Genomic DNA, 18944 nt, shown 5'->3' with positions numbered 1-18944 from the left:
TCCGGGCTAGAGTGCAGTGGCACGATCTAGGCTCACTGCAACCTCCCCTTCCTGGGTTAAGCCATTCTCTTGCTTCAGCCTCCCGAGTAGCTGGGACTACAGGCGCAGCTAATTTTTGTATTTTTTAGTAGAAACGGGGTTTCACCATGTTAGCCAGGATGGTCTTGATCTCTTGACCTCGTGATCCGCCTGCCTTGGCCTCCCAAAGTGCTGGGAGTACAGGCATGAGGCACTGTGCCTTGCCAGGGTAAAGGTTTTCTTTTTTTTCTTTTTATTTTCCAGTCAGGCTTTTGCCCTCCCTCTCCCAGTGCAAACTGGTAAAGGCCTCGGAATTTTTGAGCTGCCCTTACCCCTCCCCTTGTTTCATTTTGATACATGTTTTCTCATAACCTGGTTTGTCTGTTCTTTCCTCAAGGCTATCAGACTCCAAACAATTTGACAACCGGAGCCTCTGACAATGGCTCCTTACTGCTGAGAGCCCTTAGGCCCCTGAGGGAGCTCTGACTGCAGTTTCCCCAAACAGCGCCCCCTTTTAGCAGGAAGCAGTTAAGATCGGTCTTCGTCCTTATCCTTATTCTAAGGGCAGTTAGATGCACTTCATTACAGGTGGGACTGAGACAACCAGGTGCGAGGGATCCCTGGAGAATCTCCAATCAGCCTGCTCACTGAGGTGGAGCCTCCGAAGTTCACACATTTGCAGCAGGGAGGAGCCTGGCCCCTCCTCTTCCTGTGTGGAACGTGGGGTCCAACGCTGGGGCAGGAAGCACTCCAGCAGGGGACTCTGGCCTTGCAGAGGATCTCTGTTTCCCCATTTCCCCCCTTTTCACACAATAAAAATCCTGCTTTATTCTTTTCGTGGCTGTGGAACAGACAAGAACACCATCTTTAGCTGAACTACGGAAAAGTCCTGCAACACATCCATCCATATGTACGAGGAGATAGGAAAAAACGTATGTTAGATTTTTACTTTACTGTCCTCAACAGGGTGATAATGTGTTATATCATATCCTCCCCGCCCCCGGAATTTTTTCTTTACTCCCTAGAATATACCATGTATTCAGCATGATCTCTGATATTGATGTTGATGAGAATAATGAAGTCAGATGAAGTGTATACAGTATGCAAATTGTATATGTATCAATAGTTTGGCATAACTGATATCAACATTAATTAATGAAATTGTGTATCATTAAGTGAAACAAAATATCAGAGAAATATATCTTTATAAAGCAGGGTACAATGAACATAAGCTTGATCATATTAAAGGCAGTGTAGTACCACTTAAATAACTTTCTACATGAGATTATCTACTCAGTTTTAATTATACCTGTATAAATTAAGTACAATGATAATAAAAATTAAATTGTGTGGACTCTAAATAACATAGAGTCAAATTTATATGATGGCCTGTTGAAAATATATGTATGTAATATTTGACATCCGACAATGTACTACAGCAAAAGAACCAAACATTACAATAACTTACATAAGCTAGAATTGTATTTCTATCTCACATAGTTATGCAGAAATTGGCTGTTACTCCAGTTACTTTAAGGATAACAGGTAGCTGTTTCATATTCCATACCTGGCTTTTATCTTTTAATCTTTACCTCTTCCTGACGTGATTTTTGTATTCAGCAAGTGTGGAAGGAATGAAAGTACAAGGACTATGAACTCACGTTCCAATTAAGAGTGTAGGGGTTAGGGTCCATTGATGCGCCAGCTAGGAGGTTGTTAAGGAGCCTGAATTTAGAAGGGTCCCCACATTGGTTTAATACTTTGCTGTCACTTTCTTGAAATTCGTAATAATTTTTAAACAAGGCTCTGCATTTTTATTTGGCATTGAACCCTGAAAATTATGTTGCTAGCCCTGAGAAAAATGACCGAGGCATGCATTTCCCTTTTTGAATTCTTACTGGCCAAAATTTGATTATATAACCACAACTTTGCCACATTAAATGCTGAAGACTGTAATAGCTTGCTGGCAGCCAGGGAGAGCTAAAACTCAGGAGTTTTATATTAAAAGGAAAAAAGAATGCATATTGACTTACATCTAACCGTCTCAGCCAGTGTCCATGTTTTCCTTTTTTTGATTCCCAGAACCTAGCAATATGACAGGCACATAGTAGGTGGCTATATTTTTTGTTGAGGAAATAAATACGTGGCTGAAATACATGAAATAAATGAAATCGGTGGAGATATATCATCAAAAGAACATCAGAAAATGAGATTGGCTCAATCTAGTACCATTTTTTATTATTAGATAAATATTTCCAAAGATTCAAAAATACTTTCAAAATTCCTGGTTCACAACAGATAAAAGCAGGTAAGTATTATGCCTATGGAGCTCAATTTCCAGAAGGATAAATAATGTTTGGTCAAACTGTGATACAGAGGTACGAAATCTCACACTCTTTAATTACTGGTGAATGTATCAAGTTTCTCCTGGTAAAAGTAGTCTTAACTTGGACACATTTTGGTGTCATACCTTTTTTACTGTAACCACTTTAAGAGTAATATGTTTTCTAAAAATAGTGTTAGGACAATTATGTGTGATTCTGGGTTCCCAGATAATAGATTATTGCTGGTGAAATTAGCATAAACAAAAAATTTTAGCAATATAGAGTCATTTGGTATAAAGCAAAACAAACTAATGTGTCAAAATAATCACTGCTGTTTGTTATTACTACTGCATAAAGTAACTGATGGTCATCTTGATTACTTAGTATAGGGAATAAGGAATTTAGAAATAAGGAGTTTAGAAAAAGCTGCATAAAAGAATTACATAAAAGAGTTTGAAGGTATAAAAAGTGTACATGTTTTGCATTTCTGAAAAATATCCTTATAAAAATCTATTTAGTCCCTGTTAAATTACTGAATAAATACAGCACTTCGGTAATTTGTAAATTGTAAATTTTATGCTCATTATTATGAAAATACATTAGAGTACTTAGATGTTGAGTTGGAGGATACATTAGCGGAAAAGTAATGCATAAGAAGGCATTATTATATTAGTTAGAGTGAAGGCTGAACAAAAATAAAAAGAGACTTTAATTGTAATGACTCAGGAAATAAATTTATTTCTGTCTTATGTAATGTGCAGGATATATATTTGGAATCTTCTCAAATTAGTCATGTCAGGATTAGTTAGGGACTCTACCATCCTTGAAACATGATTTTCAAGGTTGTTCCTTTCATAGCCATTCACAGACGGGAAGAAAAGTAAGAGTGAATCCAGGCCAAGTTTCTTTTAAGTAAGTGAAATGGAAATTGTTGAAATGTTTTCTACTAGCATTTTGTTGATGAGAATTTAGACATATAGTCAACTACTTAGAAATGATATAAGAAAATGTAATCTAGCCAAGAAGCTCTGTATCTAGGAAAAAAGAGATTACTTTGAGGGAATAAATAAGTATTGTAACAATACTTTCCCAAATACATTATTTACAATTTAAAAATTATTTTAAAAATGATTTTTACTTACGGAATTTCTAGCAATACACTGAATGTCCTATGGAATTATCATTTCTTAAACTGCTTTTATTTAGAACAGATTTATTTAGATTTACAGAAAAATTCAAAAAGATAGGACAGAGTTCCTATGTACTCCACTTCGTTTCCATGTTATTAAATTCTTAAATTTAATACATTAAAATAGTTATCTTTGTTACAATTAATCAATATTGATAAGTCATTATTAACTAAAACCTATACTTTTTTCAGATTTCCTTAGCTTTTATTTAATATCTTCTTTCACTGCTACTACACAGGAGAGTATTGGCTTTTTTATATTAACTTTGTGTCCTTGCTCTGTTAGCTGAGAGAGCCTAGATGCAATGACAATCCTGTAGCAATGAGCACACCCACTGTCTAGATTTTGGTTTCTGCAATACTATTTCCCAAAAATAGTAAAAAAAGATTCTTAGAAAAATGCCTGGTTCTAGGACTGGGACAGGAAATAATACAAGGTGAGCCAGTGATAGAGCATAACTCTCCACTCACTGAGTGTGGGGTATGCACAGTAACTTTGTTCAAAATGGTACAGTATGGAAAGGAAGAAAAATGAGTGAGCTTTTAGTGTACACCCCAGACAAAGACTACATCAGTCAGGTGATCAAGGTAAACATCTCGATAATTTATGTTGATAGTAAGTACCCTTTATATGACATAATGAAATGGGGCTATGTGGTCTTCTCCCAAAAACATAGAATTGCAGTCTAATTATGACAAAAACATGTATTCTACTGATGTTAAATGGAATATTCTATAAATTTCAATAGGATCAAGTTGATTGGTAGTGGTGCAAGGTTAAACTGTGTCTGTAGTGATTTTCTGCCTGCTTGATCTATTACTGCAAGACAGGTGTTGAAACCTCAAACTATAATAGTAGATAGTTTCCTTTTCAATTACATAAACTTTTGCCTTATATGTTTTGATGCTCTATTGTTAGTTTGTTAAAGTTTGCTATGTCTTCTTGGAGAATGGTCCCTTCTTTCATTATGTAATGTTTATCTTCATCTCTGAACATTTTTCTTGTTCTGAAGCCTGTTTCTTCAGCAATGAATATAGCTACTTCAGTCTTCTTTGGATTGATATTAGCACAGTATATATTTTTCTATCCTTTTTAAGTTGAATTTTTATATATGTGGACTTCTTTTAGAAAATATATAGTGGAATCTTTTTTGTTGATTAAGACAATCTGACCTAAGGGTAGTATTTAGACCATTTACATTTAAATTGATTGTTGAAATACATAAATTAATATCTACTATATTTCTAATTGTTGTATATTTATTGTACTTAGTCTCTACTTTTCCTGTTTCTTCCTTTTCTGCTTTTAATTGAGAATTTTTACCATCCTATCTTATCTTTTTTTAGCATATCTGTTTTAGCATATATTGCTTTAAAATATATATTTCAGTGAATGTTCTTGAGTTTATAATACATTTTTTAAACTATCTTACCTCCAACTTTAAATAATACTATATGGCATCATGTTAGTACAGGTATGTTGTAACAGAACGATTAGTAAATATTTCCTAGATTTTTCAAGTTAAAAAAGAAAATCTATTGAACTATTAAATCTATTAAACTATTTGTGAATTTAGCATAGAGGATTATAGACTGGAATATTCTGCAAAATTGGGGGCCACGAAGAAAATAACAATTAAGAATTACATAATAGACATTATATAATTTATATGTATTTTATAAATTGTGTTATAACTTACTAGAATTTTCTGTCCAAGGGAAACAAGACAATATCATAAACCAGTGTATAGATCATAGAGTGTCAGAAACATAACTGAGATAAGACATTTTACACATTTCTACCACTTCCCCATAAGTAATACATAAAACACTTTCTAAATATAGTAATCTATTTCACATAATTTGTAAGTACAATCTTCTGCATTTAAATTATTTGAGTATAATATTTTTATTAGTCCTAGTGTTTAAAAATTTTTAAGAAAGATATGCTTTTATATTTATTTAATCTATGTAAGTCATCATATAAATATTAGAGAATCTGGGCAAGCACCTCACGCCTGTAATCCCAGCACTTTGGGAGGCCAGGGGAGGCGGATCCCCTAAGGTCAGGGGTTCGAGACCAGCCTGCCCAACGTGGCGAAACCCTATCTCTACTAAAAATACAAAAATTAGCCGGGCGTGGTGGTGGGTGCCTGTAATCCCAGCTACGTGGGAGGCTGAGACAGGGAGAATTGCTTGAACCCAGAAGGCAGAGGTTGCAGTGAGCCGAAATTGCGCTACTGCACTCCAGCCTGGGTGACAGAGGGAGACTCTGTCTCAAACAAATTAATTAATTAATTAATTAAAATTTAGAGAATCTGAAAATACAGAAAGTGATTTAACAAGAATAAATTTTATTTTAAAAAGTAAAATTTGCTACCATGTTTTATAAATTCTTGATACTATTTTATCTTATTAGCCTCAAAGTAAAGGAGGATTGTCTACTGCAGGAAATAGCAAATATCAACCACTTTCAAGTGAATTATAACATACTACTTAATAATAAGGCAACTATTTGGGTAATTGTGGTTTCACTTAAAATATTTTGTTTGCAATATTAAAGTTATTATGTTGTATGGAAATCAATAAAATGAATGTATTGAGTGACTTGCTCATTTTCCATCCTCTTTTTGTGTAGGATAGTATGGACAGCTCCCTAAGGAAAACTTACCTAAATGTATATTTGTGTTATGTTATTGAATCGTCTTCCTTTCCTATTAAAATGAAGTATGTTAGGTGAATGACGCTGCGACCTGGCAGTGGAATCAGCCATATGTTGTTGATATAATGATGGAAGAATATGGACAAGTGCTATTGAAATGATCCAATGATGCTGTTTTAATTTAGAAAAAAAAGAAGAATATAACAGATTTTATAGCATTGGCTCTTAGCTGTATTGATTTTAACCTTGCTGTAATATAAATTATGAACAAGGCTAAAACATTTACCCAGAGGAACTATTTTTATAGAATCTTTAAATTCAGAATCCCATTTTTATGTCATATATTCAAGGAACCAATATATGTTGGACTTATAAAGTGTAGTGGGTACAGGGACCACTGACTTCAGGCTTTTCAATAACTGTACATAGTAAAGGCTTAAAGAAAGAATATGATTATGTGTGGTTCTGCCTTCTATGAACTTAAAGTCTAATAGAGTTACTTAGGTAAGAAATTAAGTACAACAGACTATCAAAATGACTTTATTAACATTTTGACATTGTTGCAATTGGAGTGTAAAGGCAATGGTTCATTTTGTTATTCAAAAGATGAATAATAAATTCAAATGTGCTGTGATTTTTTTATCAGACTCACAAATGAGAATTATTGTTATTATTTACCATCCTCATCTTCATCATTATAAATGGAAGACAATGGTGTGGGATAGAAGAGTGTTGCAGGCAGAAGGCAGGATGCTAGGTAAGAAAAAAGTCTAGAGACATGAAAGAGTGTTCCAACTTTGTACTGAAAACCTTTTGTATAGTTAGATTTAGTTTGCAGTGAAATAAATACAATTGAAGAGAAGGATAGAGAAGTAGCCAAGGACGGCATTATGAAAAGAATTACATGCCAACTAACAAGTTAGATACCTATCCTATTGAAAAGTATGCAACAGATTTATATTTTAAAATATTTGTATTGTCAATGTTCACTCTTGTGACTGGGTGAAGCTGGATTGGAAAGGTTTCAAGGGGAATTAGAGGAAAAATACATATTTTAGATTTTCGTCAGTACAGCAATCTCAGTAATTTAAAAAAATATATAAAAGCTCCCTAATAAACACATAAAACTGACAGATTAGATAAACAACTACCCTTTTAAGCAAAGCTAACAAGGAAGAAAGCAAAAGAAAACATCAGAGCTCAAAAATGAAGCAGAAATTGAACCTTGAGATAATGGAGGATATGTGGGTAAGATAATGACAGAAGAAGAGAAAAATTCCAGTCTTGCTAACCAAGAAGTTTATAGGTTTGAATCACTGTGTAGGACATGAGGAGGGGCTTTACTGTATCTAAGTAGATAACAAAGATATTGAAAATATATAAACAAAAACGTATAAAATGCAGATAATGAAGTTGAATCGAGATGACAGGAGAGTCTCCCATCTAGAAAAAGTTTCCTCATTGGTGGGACTGCTCAGGTGAAACAAGAAGAGTGAGAAAGTCACACACTGAAGCTGCACTTGCAGCAAGTATGGACAGGCCTCATGTGACTATTGAGCCCTTAAAAAATGTAGCTGGGCACAGTGGTGTGTGCCTGTAATACCAGCTACTCGGTAGGCCGGGAGGCTGAGGCAGGAGAATTGCTTGAATCCAGGAGGCGGAGGTTAAAGTGAGCCGAGATCAAGCCACTGAACTCTAGCGTGGGCTACAGGCTACAGAGCAAGACCGCTTCTCAAAAAAAAAAAAAAAAAAAAAAAAAGAAAGAAAAAGGCAAAATTGAGATGGGGATAAATACATACTAGATTTCCAAGACTTGGGACAAAAATATGTATAATGACCCCAGTAATAATATTTCCTATTGATTACATCTGAAATTATATCTTAAATATATTGGTTTAATTAAAATATATTAAAACATTTATTCTGGCTTTTCTTTTGCTTTTAACAAAAAGTGGCTACAAGAAAATTTGAGATTACCTGTATGGCTTGCATGATATTACTGTTCAGCAGCTCTTTCTGAGAGAATAATCTTTTAACACTAGCGCTCTCCCCAGCTAGCACTCATATTATTATTTGTTGATGGTGTTAACACTATAAGCCACTAGAATTTAATTTATTCCTGGCTTTTGCTTTAAGATGTAAATCTTGTTTTTGAATCCTCATTTCCAAACAGAAAATCAAACCCAAGCTAGAGAAACTATATTCTCTTTAACCATTTAAAATGACAATTGTATTATCTAATGCTATTTTATACATCCTTACTATATTTCTGAATTTTTACATTATTTTATATAAATTTTAATATCTGTTGATGGAAATTTCTACTAATTGATCTTATTTTCCAATTGGTTTATTTGTTCACAACCATTTGTTTTCCCAAACACACTTTAAAATAATTATGATATATTTATAATTATAAAAAATTCTATTAAGATCTTCTTTAATGGAAAGTAAACTTAAAAATTACTTTAGAAGTGATATCTGTTGCAGTATTGGTGTATTCTTCTAACAGCATAATGCATATTTCCAAAACTGTCAGTTTAGTTTTATACTCTTACGTAATTTCAGTAAGTGTATTTCTTATATTTACCTAACTTATATCTTCATCTACTTTATGATTTATTCTTCTGCTTTAGACTTTTCCAACTTATGATGGAAGAAATGTTCAACTGTATTAAAAATAAGAATCTAATATTTTGTTTTATTCTACAAAAATTGGGAGCTGTCCTTCTTTCCATTAGAAATTTATTGTTAGAGGTTTATTTAGAAGAATTTTAAACACTTACTATACTTATTTTTAATGATAGGTTTCTGCTTATGTTCCTAGATCTCTAAAATATCTAGTATATAAAGTGCGTAAGTGAATATTCACTGTCATTTTTTCTTGTTTTTTTATTATTTTAACGATTTAAAATCAATATATATATATTTAAAACTGCCTGTTACCATAAAATACAAACAAAACTATATTTCAAAACCAAAAATATAAGAGATACATTTTAAATACTTTTGTGTGAAATAATGAAATTGATTTCCGTTTTCTGTAGTAAATACGTTTTTAACTATTATTGATGTTTGAGTGTTATTAAGTATTAAGTAGCTTTCTATTATTGCTACAGATACTTTATATGGACCTCATTTTTTTCCCCATACTTACTCATTCTTGCACTTTTGAAGTCCTTTTCAGGAGTGTTTTGTGTCCATAATAATTTTCGATGGAGGGAGTGACAAGTCAGAAACCTGTGATAAGATTACTCTTATCTGGAAATGTTCATATTTACAATGCTCTCAGAATAGTGCTTTACTCATGCTAAATATTGCATATCTATTCAACTATTCACATATTATGTACTATATCTATTATGTGATAGCCATATTCTGTCATGGTAGCATAAAATAGTACTTCAGTCACTCATTGGTTACTCTGATTGCTAGCACACAGCAGAATTTCAAGAGTAAGATTTTGGCTTCACTTTGAATTTCATTTATATGTACTAATTTACTACACTTGGATGCCATGTCCTAAATATTAAATAATTTGACATGGATTTCTAATTATCAGTTATTCATAGTTCATTAAAGTAGCTAATGTTGCCTTCATGTAAAAGAAATGGAGATGTTTGTAAAAATTTCCTGCTAAAATGCACTTACCAAATATTGGAATTATTAAAGTGACTGAATTATAATTCTTGAAATTATTAGACTAGGAAAGACTAGATATAGAATTACAAATCTGATATCATAGGTGGAGGAAAGAAAGAATGTCAATAGCAACAGTATAAATAGATGGTATAGTCAATAGGAATGACAAAGTATAAACTCTCAAGTTTTAAAAATTCAACTGATTGGACTATACTTCCGAAGGGTACTAAAAGTTTAGCATATGTGAGTCAAATGATAAATATTATACTTAAGGCTAGAGGGAAAACGTAAGTTTGCTAAATGATTATTATTCTACTAAAATCATCCAGGCACAAACTCAGTGTGATACTGTTATCATAGTATGGTTTGCTTTATTTAGTGTGTCCTTTTCATTTGTCACATTGATTTGGAAAATGTATATGTAGTCTCTTAAAATTTTATACCAAGTTTATTATGTAAAGGGTGTCTTTTCTATTTGGTTTCCAAAACTTTTCACTTTCCTTCCAGTTGAATTCCTATATTCTATAACTTCCACTTTAGCAAATATATATAGTCTTATTTTGCTCTTATGTTTTTTCAAATGGGTTATTTTATTCAAATGAATATATTTTATATCTTTTCAAAATGAAGAGCTTTTCAATGTGCATAATGAAGAGAACAAAAGAAGGTCTGTGTAGGGTTACAGAACAGTCCATGGTCCTGGTTCATTCCAAGCTATTTCTTCCCATTTTGAGATTAACCACAAAGACAGGGCGGGGTGGGGGAGAGAGAGGGAGTGAGAGTGAGAGAGAGCAAGAGAAAAAGAGAGAGAGAGCGCGAAGAGAAAATGAACCATCTTTTATTATTGAAATGCACCTGGGACCATCAGCTATTTCTGCATTTTCATTTTTATTTCTTTGAGCTGAGAGTGAACATTTGGAAACAGATTCACCTTGCTAAAATGCAACTTGAGATTCCAGAGATTGAAAGTCAAGTCACACTGTGATGGTCATCAAAATAGTTGATGCAGTAAGAGATGTTCCTAGAGGAAATGTATTCACAATAAATTTTTGATTTTCAGAATTTCAAGTACTATTGAATTTATTAACTTCAAGATAAATTTAGAGTCATTAATTTGGGGATATCAAGAATCTAAATGAAGTAAAGTGTCCTATTTTTGAAACATGATTTCAAATAAATCTTTTGTTCTAAATAAAGTTTTGACAATAAAGTTTATATTAAAAATTAAAAAAACAAAAGTTTTTATTAAAAATAACCGAATTCCTAAAACAGCAGTGAGCAAAAATGGTTGTATATAGGCCAATTCAGGAAAAATTAAATATTTTTGAGCTGCATTTTTCTCATACATTGGTAACTCATGTTGTATTAACTTAGATTATTAATATAGTCAATTTCTTATGGACATTTCTTAATAGGTGGTCATATGTGAGATATGGAAACATAAAACATGTTTATGTTTTAGTCATGTATCCTCTAAATCTATATATCCCTGTAGAATTTGCTTGTTATGTTTATATAGATTGTATTCATGTTATTTTAGACACAATATTCAGAAAAAGGTATTGATATTACTTCTCTCCTTTCAGGAGAAACCTTGACTCAGAGCTATTAAACACTCACTGACAGAGCACTAAAAGACTTGGAGCTAAGATAATTTTATCTTATTCAATAGGACCTTTGTGACAACACTTGCCAGGCATGAGGAGTCCCAGGATAAGACTCGAGTTATGAACTTTCTTACCTGTGGTCATGGGTCTTCTCTCTCACATGGAGGCCAGAAATAAGTTAGCTGTGCAATAAAATAAATAGCACTCCTGACAATTTCTTTTAAGTACAATGAAATTAATGTTCTTCAGAGTCCATTGGTAATTTGCATGTTGCTCAGATGGTTTCTGGGTGTCAAAGGGTCTGGACAGCTGGACCTTCAAGACTCTTCTGGAAAAGGTCCTGGAGGCAACTCTGACTTTTACAGTATGTGTCTTTTCAAACATACTGTCTATGTTTGATAAGCTTGGTCACCTTGTGGATTACTAATTGTGTATGATCAATGCCTGTTTTATGTAATGTTTTAGATGTACTGTGAGTGTGTGTATCATATAATGTTAACTGATTTAGACCTCAATTTCTTAAGTTACTCGTGTTTCACCATAAGCCACTGCATGAAATGAAATTAAATGCAGAAATACGATGGTCCATTTAGTGCTCAGTGGTGCAATAAAAAGAGGACAAATTTGTTCCAGAGAAGTCTATATTGGAATCTTGATCTTTCAACTTAGTTTGTGATCTTGGGGAGCTTGACAAGCCACTATAAGCCTTTGTTATTTTCACCAAGAAAATGAGAATGATAATTTAAAACCTAGTGCTATTGTCAGAATTAAACAAAAGGAATATTTTCTATGATACCAGAATGATGGTGTTTAATACTAATATAAGTTTTCTGTTGAATGACCTACTATAACCGAAAGTAGTTATTTTAAAAAAAAATCAACTAACTGAAGTAAGACATTCAGCTACACATATATTAGGTTGGAAGAACAATTATTTGCTTATGGTGTATTGGTTATTTTCTGTCTGAACTGTCTTTTGCTCTTAAATGCTTAGGAGTTAAAAATAAACAACCCAAGAATCAAGAATGGCTGTTATTATAATGTTTTGTTCTATCTGTTCTTTTTTTCTTCCATGCCATGGGGTTCTTTCTCTGTGCCCTGAGAAATGCCTTCATGACCAACAGGAAAGCTGGCCTGGTCTGGACAATGGATTTGGTTAAGTAATAAGAAAGTATTTATAAGTTATCTAGAATAGAGCTGAGTGATGATAAATAGCAAAAAACATATTTTACAGATATGGTCACATAGCTAAACACAAATGAAATTCAAGTTTATAGAAAAAAACAACTAATAATATATCTAATATTATTTCATGAGTAAATGGAAACAACTTTCAAACCAAAATTTTGAACTAAAATTGTTTTCATATTGAAATAATTTTCTCCTCAAAATATTTTTAGTAATATGTGATTCTCTGAGAGAAACAAATCTATTTACACTTGAACTAGGTATTTAAACATTTATTTTATACCATTACCTTACAACTTGTGAACTCTAGAAATGTTGTTTGATTGACACTGGTAAAGTGCTGGAATAACTAGGTTTTCAGGATTTGAAATTAAAATAATTGTGCCGAGTGTGCTGATTACTGGTTCCTAGAATGTAGAAAGGGAAGGAGAAAGCAAGCAAGTTGCTAAGGAAATTAAAGGTTTGCTTTCTCCATGCTATGCCTTATTATCACACTGATTTTTCTGTATGTTTGATGAAATGTTCTGATATTTGAGAATTAGTTTATCTGAGTACTTTAATTATAATTGTGTCTCTAGTATTGGTTTCCCAAATACAGGTAATAAACATACTACTGTCGTTGTTCTGTTAACCATAAAAAACAACTGAATAGTAAGTATCCTACCTACTTGGGTTTTCCATAAAGATAATTGAAAGAGACCTTCAAACAGTTCCATTAAAAAGTCTTGGTGAATTTTCCCCAGGTTCTAACAAACTATATCAAAATAGAACTCATTTCATGGAAAAAAGGAATCCCACAGCATTTCTTTTTAATAACTGTTCAGCTACAAAATTTTATTGGTATCTTTTTATGTTCCCTCTAGAGGATGTAATGCACAAAAGCATTGCCACGGAACATATAAAATTACAAATGAAATTTATCGTAAAAAGTAGAATGTCTTCTAGACTGTGTCAGTATTTATGTCATTCATAAACCAAAACTGCAGTATAATATATTCATTGTCAGCAAGTTCATGTGTGTAAATTGCCATCCAATGTTATTGACTGATATAAGACAGATATTGAAAAGACAATTTAAATTTACTCTTCCAAACATAAACTGTTCCACAAAAGCACTGTAAAAACTCCTTCAAGATTTTGGGTTGTGCTTGACATTTATGGTTAACTACATAATTTGGTCGTGTCATAATCCATTGTGTTTGGCAATTTGGCATTAAACGCCTGCAGAGCAGATTGGATCCTCACCACCTCACTAGTAGACAGCTTGAGTCTATGACGAAGCAAGCAAGAGAAAAGATCTAGACGACGCTGACCAGGTGGGGAGAGTTTATTTACACGGTCTCTGATCTCTAGTAGTTGCAAAAGTGCTGAATCCTGGGATCCCTGAGTATAGGGGTAGTCCAGCTGCAAAATCAGGTCCCGAATTGCTTCAGGGTCAAAGTGCATGCTGTAGCCAAACACTTGAATGTTATTGATTTTCATATAGCCCAGGTTCCGGGAAGGGTCAATAAACTCCAGAGGTTCGTAGTAAATGCTCTCATTACCATTGGGACCATTGGACTTGATGCGACTTCTCAGGTAGATGTGTACTGTCTCAAAAAATGTCTTCCATTTGTTCCCCAGAGTTAATGTCCAGTTATAACACTGCAGGGGGAGGTCCAACTTAGTCCGCTCCCAGTCTGGAAAGCTGTTTTCATTCACAGGCATAAACCAGCTCTCAGAGTGGCTGCCTCCGAAGGGATTGACGTAAACAGCCAACACTGGCTCCAAGGTGCTGTTTTTAGTTAAGCAAATCTGTAAAGAGAGACCCAAAATCATATGGACCAGACTTGACTTGTACTTATTGCTCTTCAAGGTGAGGAGCATCCGCTTACGCCAGGAGGGATCAAACCAGCTATTGAGGCGCATGTCATTGCTGATAAAAATGGCATGGACTTCTATTCGTCTGTCCGTTTTCTGCAGCAGATATTTCATCTCGAGATCTTGCAGGTCAGTTTCAAAGCCAATATAGTGATCGGTGGACTCGGCGACTTCAGGCTTGCAGAGGCCCTGGCTGAGCATGTAGCCGGTGTTGCAGGTGCCGCAGCGGGTGCGGTTGTCTGGTGCGCATGTCAGGCAAGCAGAGGCGTCTCCCACTGTGCAGGGCAGGAACGCGGTGCAGACCACCTGGTCATTCGGACACGTGCACGAGTGCGTCTCTTCTGAAAAGCTGCCTAGGAGGCCGTTCTCATTGCAGTAGAGAAAAGACTGGATGCGAGTAAGCCAGTAGGTTGAGGTTCTAGAAATACAAAACAGAACGAATCTACATAAATACAAAGATATTCTGTGTACTGCAGTAAACCGTAGCTCAGAAATCTTTGCTATCATTTCTTCAGGTCATCTCCAGCCAGTAATTTAAATGAAATAAAAGATTCATAGAGCTCATAATTAGACTATATAATACACACACACACACAGACGTGTGTATGTATATTCCATTTATCACTGCACAAAACAAGATTAGAGCTATACTTGGTCTGAACTGCAATACATTTCTAAATATGTGATATCTTCTAAAGACATTGCATGCTATCTCATTAGTGCACATGGAAGACGATTGTAAATAAAAATGGGTCATTATTGTTTTGAAATAAGAAGAAGAAAGGTAAGTGATTTTATCATAAAACATCTGTAGGAGAATTAGAGCATATAAATGGTGATTGTTCATTCATTTACTCTTAGTTTTATAGACCACTAGTGTTGCAGGAAGGATGAATAGAAAGTAAAAGAAAAATGAAAGAAAAACAAACAGCTCTAAATTGTCAATCAGTGTATTTAGATGCTAGGGTTGTCATCAACATTGAAAGAACAAGTACCCACTCAAAGAGATATTAAAACATGTTTGAGTTTATTCTTACAGGCTGCTCAAGAAAATAGTTGAAAATATCTCATTAAAATCAACAAGCTCCTTCAATAAGGGGTAAGTGTGTTAGTTTAATGTGTTTGATTTGAGTCATTAACTTTTTTTCTCATCAGGTTAATCATGATTCCTTTTTCAAATCTCACTTTTCTGATTTTCTCGCGTTATTTAAACTATTTTGGTGTTTTAAAACCAGTAAAATAATGAGGGAAGAGCAATGGCCTTGTAATAACACAATTCCTTGTTTTCAGTTTGTTGCTTTCTCATACTGCATGTATGATCATGGGAAAAGTTGCACAGCCTCTATAACACACAGTTCTCTCATATGAAAAATGGGAATAGTAATATCGTCCATGTAGAGATTTTGTGAGAAATAAATTAGGGTCAAACTCTATGCATGTACTTAGAATATTGCAAAGTGTCTGTTTCACAGTAGATACACAACAATTCCATTTTTGGTATTCTTATGCTTTTTTGGTGTTCACATTTAATACATTTTGGATTTCCTGCAAAATATATATGCTGTACTCAATCCTTTAAATATCTACTTACTGTTTTTCATAGTGCGTTTTTCTGCTTAAGATTTTGTATTACTGTGTATTTACTTATTTATATTGTTTTTCTCATTACATATAATACCCATTTGCCAAAATCTTGTATGTTTTCTTTCATAGCTACATAACCTGTGCCCAGTAGAATGCCAGGAGATAACAAGCCTTTAATATTTATTGAATATTGAATAAAATGCATGGATTAGCCAAAGGAACATTTTCTTAAGAAGAGTATTTTTAAGTGAATTTTAAACCCTAAACTGAACATTTAATACACTTGCAAAATCCTAGCTCTGAAGTAGCAGGTAGTAAAGTAATACAACACTTTATATGACATTTGCACAATTAAAAACACGCAAAAGCCTTTCTTGTCCAGCTTCTGTAAATGCAACTGTGTCGTATATACTCAGAATAAAAGAAAAAAAAATAAATCAAATCTAAGCCAACCATAAAACATTTTCCTTTTAATTATTTATTATACTGAAAATCACTGATTGAAATTTTAAACCTATTAGATTCATGGTTTGAATATGTCCCCCAAAGTTCATGTGCTGGGAACTTGATTGTTAATGCAGTGATATTGTGAGGTGGTATCTAATGGAATATGATGTGTCCTTGGAGAAATGCCCTCAGGAACAGATTAATGCCCTTATCTTGGGAGTTAGTTTCTTATAATTGGGCAAGTTTGGCTCCTTTTTGCTGTCTGTCTTGCCCTCTCTTTGCTCTTCCACCATGAGATGATGCAGCAAAAAGGCCCTCACCAGATGCCAGTCTTTTGATCTTGACTTTCCAGACTCCAGAAACCTGAGCCAATACATTTCTGTTCATTATAATTACCGAGTCAGTGATATTCTCTTATAGCAGCATGAAGTGGACTAAGATAATTTATTTCTGAATTTCTCCAGATACTTTTAAGATAAATTCTCTCAAAAATTCTCCCAAAAGTATGCCCAGTGTGTTGTGAAATAACAAAAATGTGAGGCTATTTGGCACTTCATAAACATTACATCAATATATGAGTGTCTCTGCTACTCTTGCTGTGGTTCCTTGTTTTCTCACCACAGAATATATGTGCAAAAAGCTTCCTATTGCTGGTTTATAAAATAGCTTGATTAATCATTTCTGTATTCAGTCTTAGAATGCAGATGTTAATACTACAGATTCATCATTTGCAGTTACTGACATGTTTATGCCATTTCATTCTTTTTCTCAATCACATTCTTTCCTCCTTTATGCCTTCCTTTTTCTTTCTTCCTTTTTTCATTGCTACCTTTCTCTTTCTCTGTCCTCTCCTGTTTTTGCTTCTTTATTCAGTTCTCATTTATGTATATCTAATATAAACTACATAAAATATACGTCCTATCCAGATGAAAATTATATTTTCTTCCCTGAAACCAAAGAATTAATTCCTTGAGCCAATTCATCTCCCACGGTAAGCTCTAATCATGTTTCCAAATCATAAGAAGAAAACAAAAAATGAAATTAATAGACCTAAGGCAAAGATAGAGCTCACAAAAGTAGAAAGAATCATTTGGACACTTTAGAAAAGCAAGAACTTTTTTCAGCTCTCTGTCTTTTCCAATCCTTTGCATGTCTGGCAAATACATTATGGAAGGAAAGCGTTTCAGCTGTTGTATTTCAGCTTCTTGGGTTTCAGCTCTCATGTACGAATACTGATAATTCAGCATACTGCCAAAGCTCTGGTACCCTGGGACTAAAGAGATAGTGTGCAGATTTTCTTACTTGCTCCTTTGCGTCCTTTTTCCTCTAGCACCTACCTTTGGACTATTTTGCTACATTCTTCAAGGAGGAAATAGATTTTTCAAGAAAGAAGAAATTTAGTTACCTGTCTTTTCTTTACTCCTTGTGTAATCTTAGTGAAAGCAGCAGTCAAAAATAAAGACTAAGCAAATTGCAGAATTGTATAATGAATTTTTCACATAGTTGGTTCCCCCACCCAACAAGGTAAAATTTAGTTCCCCTTACTTTATCTTAAAACTGTAAAAGAATTTTGGAGACAAATGTCCTAACAATTCAAAATTAGTTTGTATCAAGTGTATTTCCACTTTGTTTCTTTTTATGCTTAAGTATTAACACAAATAAAAGAAGCCACATTTTATTCATGTATACACATTGGTTAGACACACTATTTATGGTCTACTTGGGCTAAGGATTGTGACCACATGGGTGGCAAGTAGGTCTTCTGTTGTTTTTTATCAAACAGGTGGCAATATTCCTGACATCTGCTTAATAATACTTCAGTAAACATTCTAAATAAAAGAAGGAAAAAAGGAAGGGAGAAAGAAGACAGAGAGAAACTAAGGAAAGGGGAGGGATAAATACGTTATAGTGAAGGAACTACAGATTATGGAGGAACAGAAGAAGGAAACTAGAATGCAAACTTTAAAAAAGCAATTGACATGATAAATACCATGATTTCGACCAATTCAAGGATATAGAGAATCTTTATCTATAAGGAAGAGTTTAAGTTTTGAAAATAATTCCTCAAAAATCTTTTAGGTGAAAGAATTATGAGCATAAAAATACCTTCCGGAGTTCACTTAAAATTTAACTGGAAAAATTAATCATTAGCTAAAAGGCCATTATTAATGTTTATACCACTGAGAAAACATGTGACATACTAGTTTGAAATGTTTAGACAGCTGTTTCTTCTAGTCATCTTTGTTCAACCTATAATATTTTCCATTTATTTAAGATTTGCTCTTCTCCACAGGATACACATTATACATGTGTCAAAAGAGGACTAGAGTAGGAGTGTGAATATCTGACTTTACAGCCATACTTTACCCTGTGCCCTGTGATGAGTTACTTAGCCTCTTTAACCTTCAGCAGAAGCTTTGGAA

The 18944-nt window shown here is 33.7% G+C and overlaps 1 protein-coding gene across 4 annotated transcripts in view; it reads right to left on the bottom strand.

The window, feature by feature from the left end:
• Nucleotides 1-13432: 13432 nt before the first annotated feature.
• BRINP3 (BMP/retinoic acid inducible neural specific 3) overlaps nucleotides 13433-18944 on the bottom strand; it is a 385674-nt gene continuing 380162 nt past the window's right edge. For all 4 annotated transcript variants that reach the window (XM_003820588.7, XM_008974031.6, XM_008974030.5 and 1 more), the window contains one exon: nucleotides 13433-14908. In XM_003820588.7, the coding sequence (XP_003820636.1) occupies nucleotides 13792-14908 (1117 nt within the window). In that variant the 3' untranslated portion in view covers nucleotides 13433-13791. The remainder of the gene's footprint in view (nucleotides 14909-18944) is intronic.

This window comes from Pan paniscus, chromosome 1 (assembly GCF_029289425.2).
Source record: "Pan paniscus chromosome 1, NHGRI_mPanPan1-v2.0_pri, whole genome shotgun sequence".
Lineage (NCBI taxonomy): Eukaryota > Metazoa > Chordata > Mammalia > Primates > Hominidae > Pan > Pan paniscus.
Note: the sequence above shows the minus strand (reverse complement) of the source record. Positions and strands in the feature narration are given on the sequence as shown.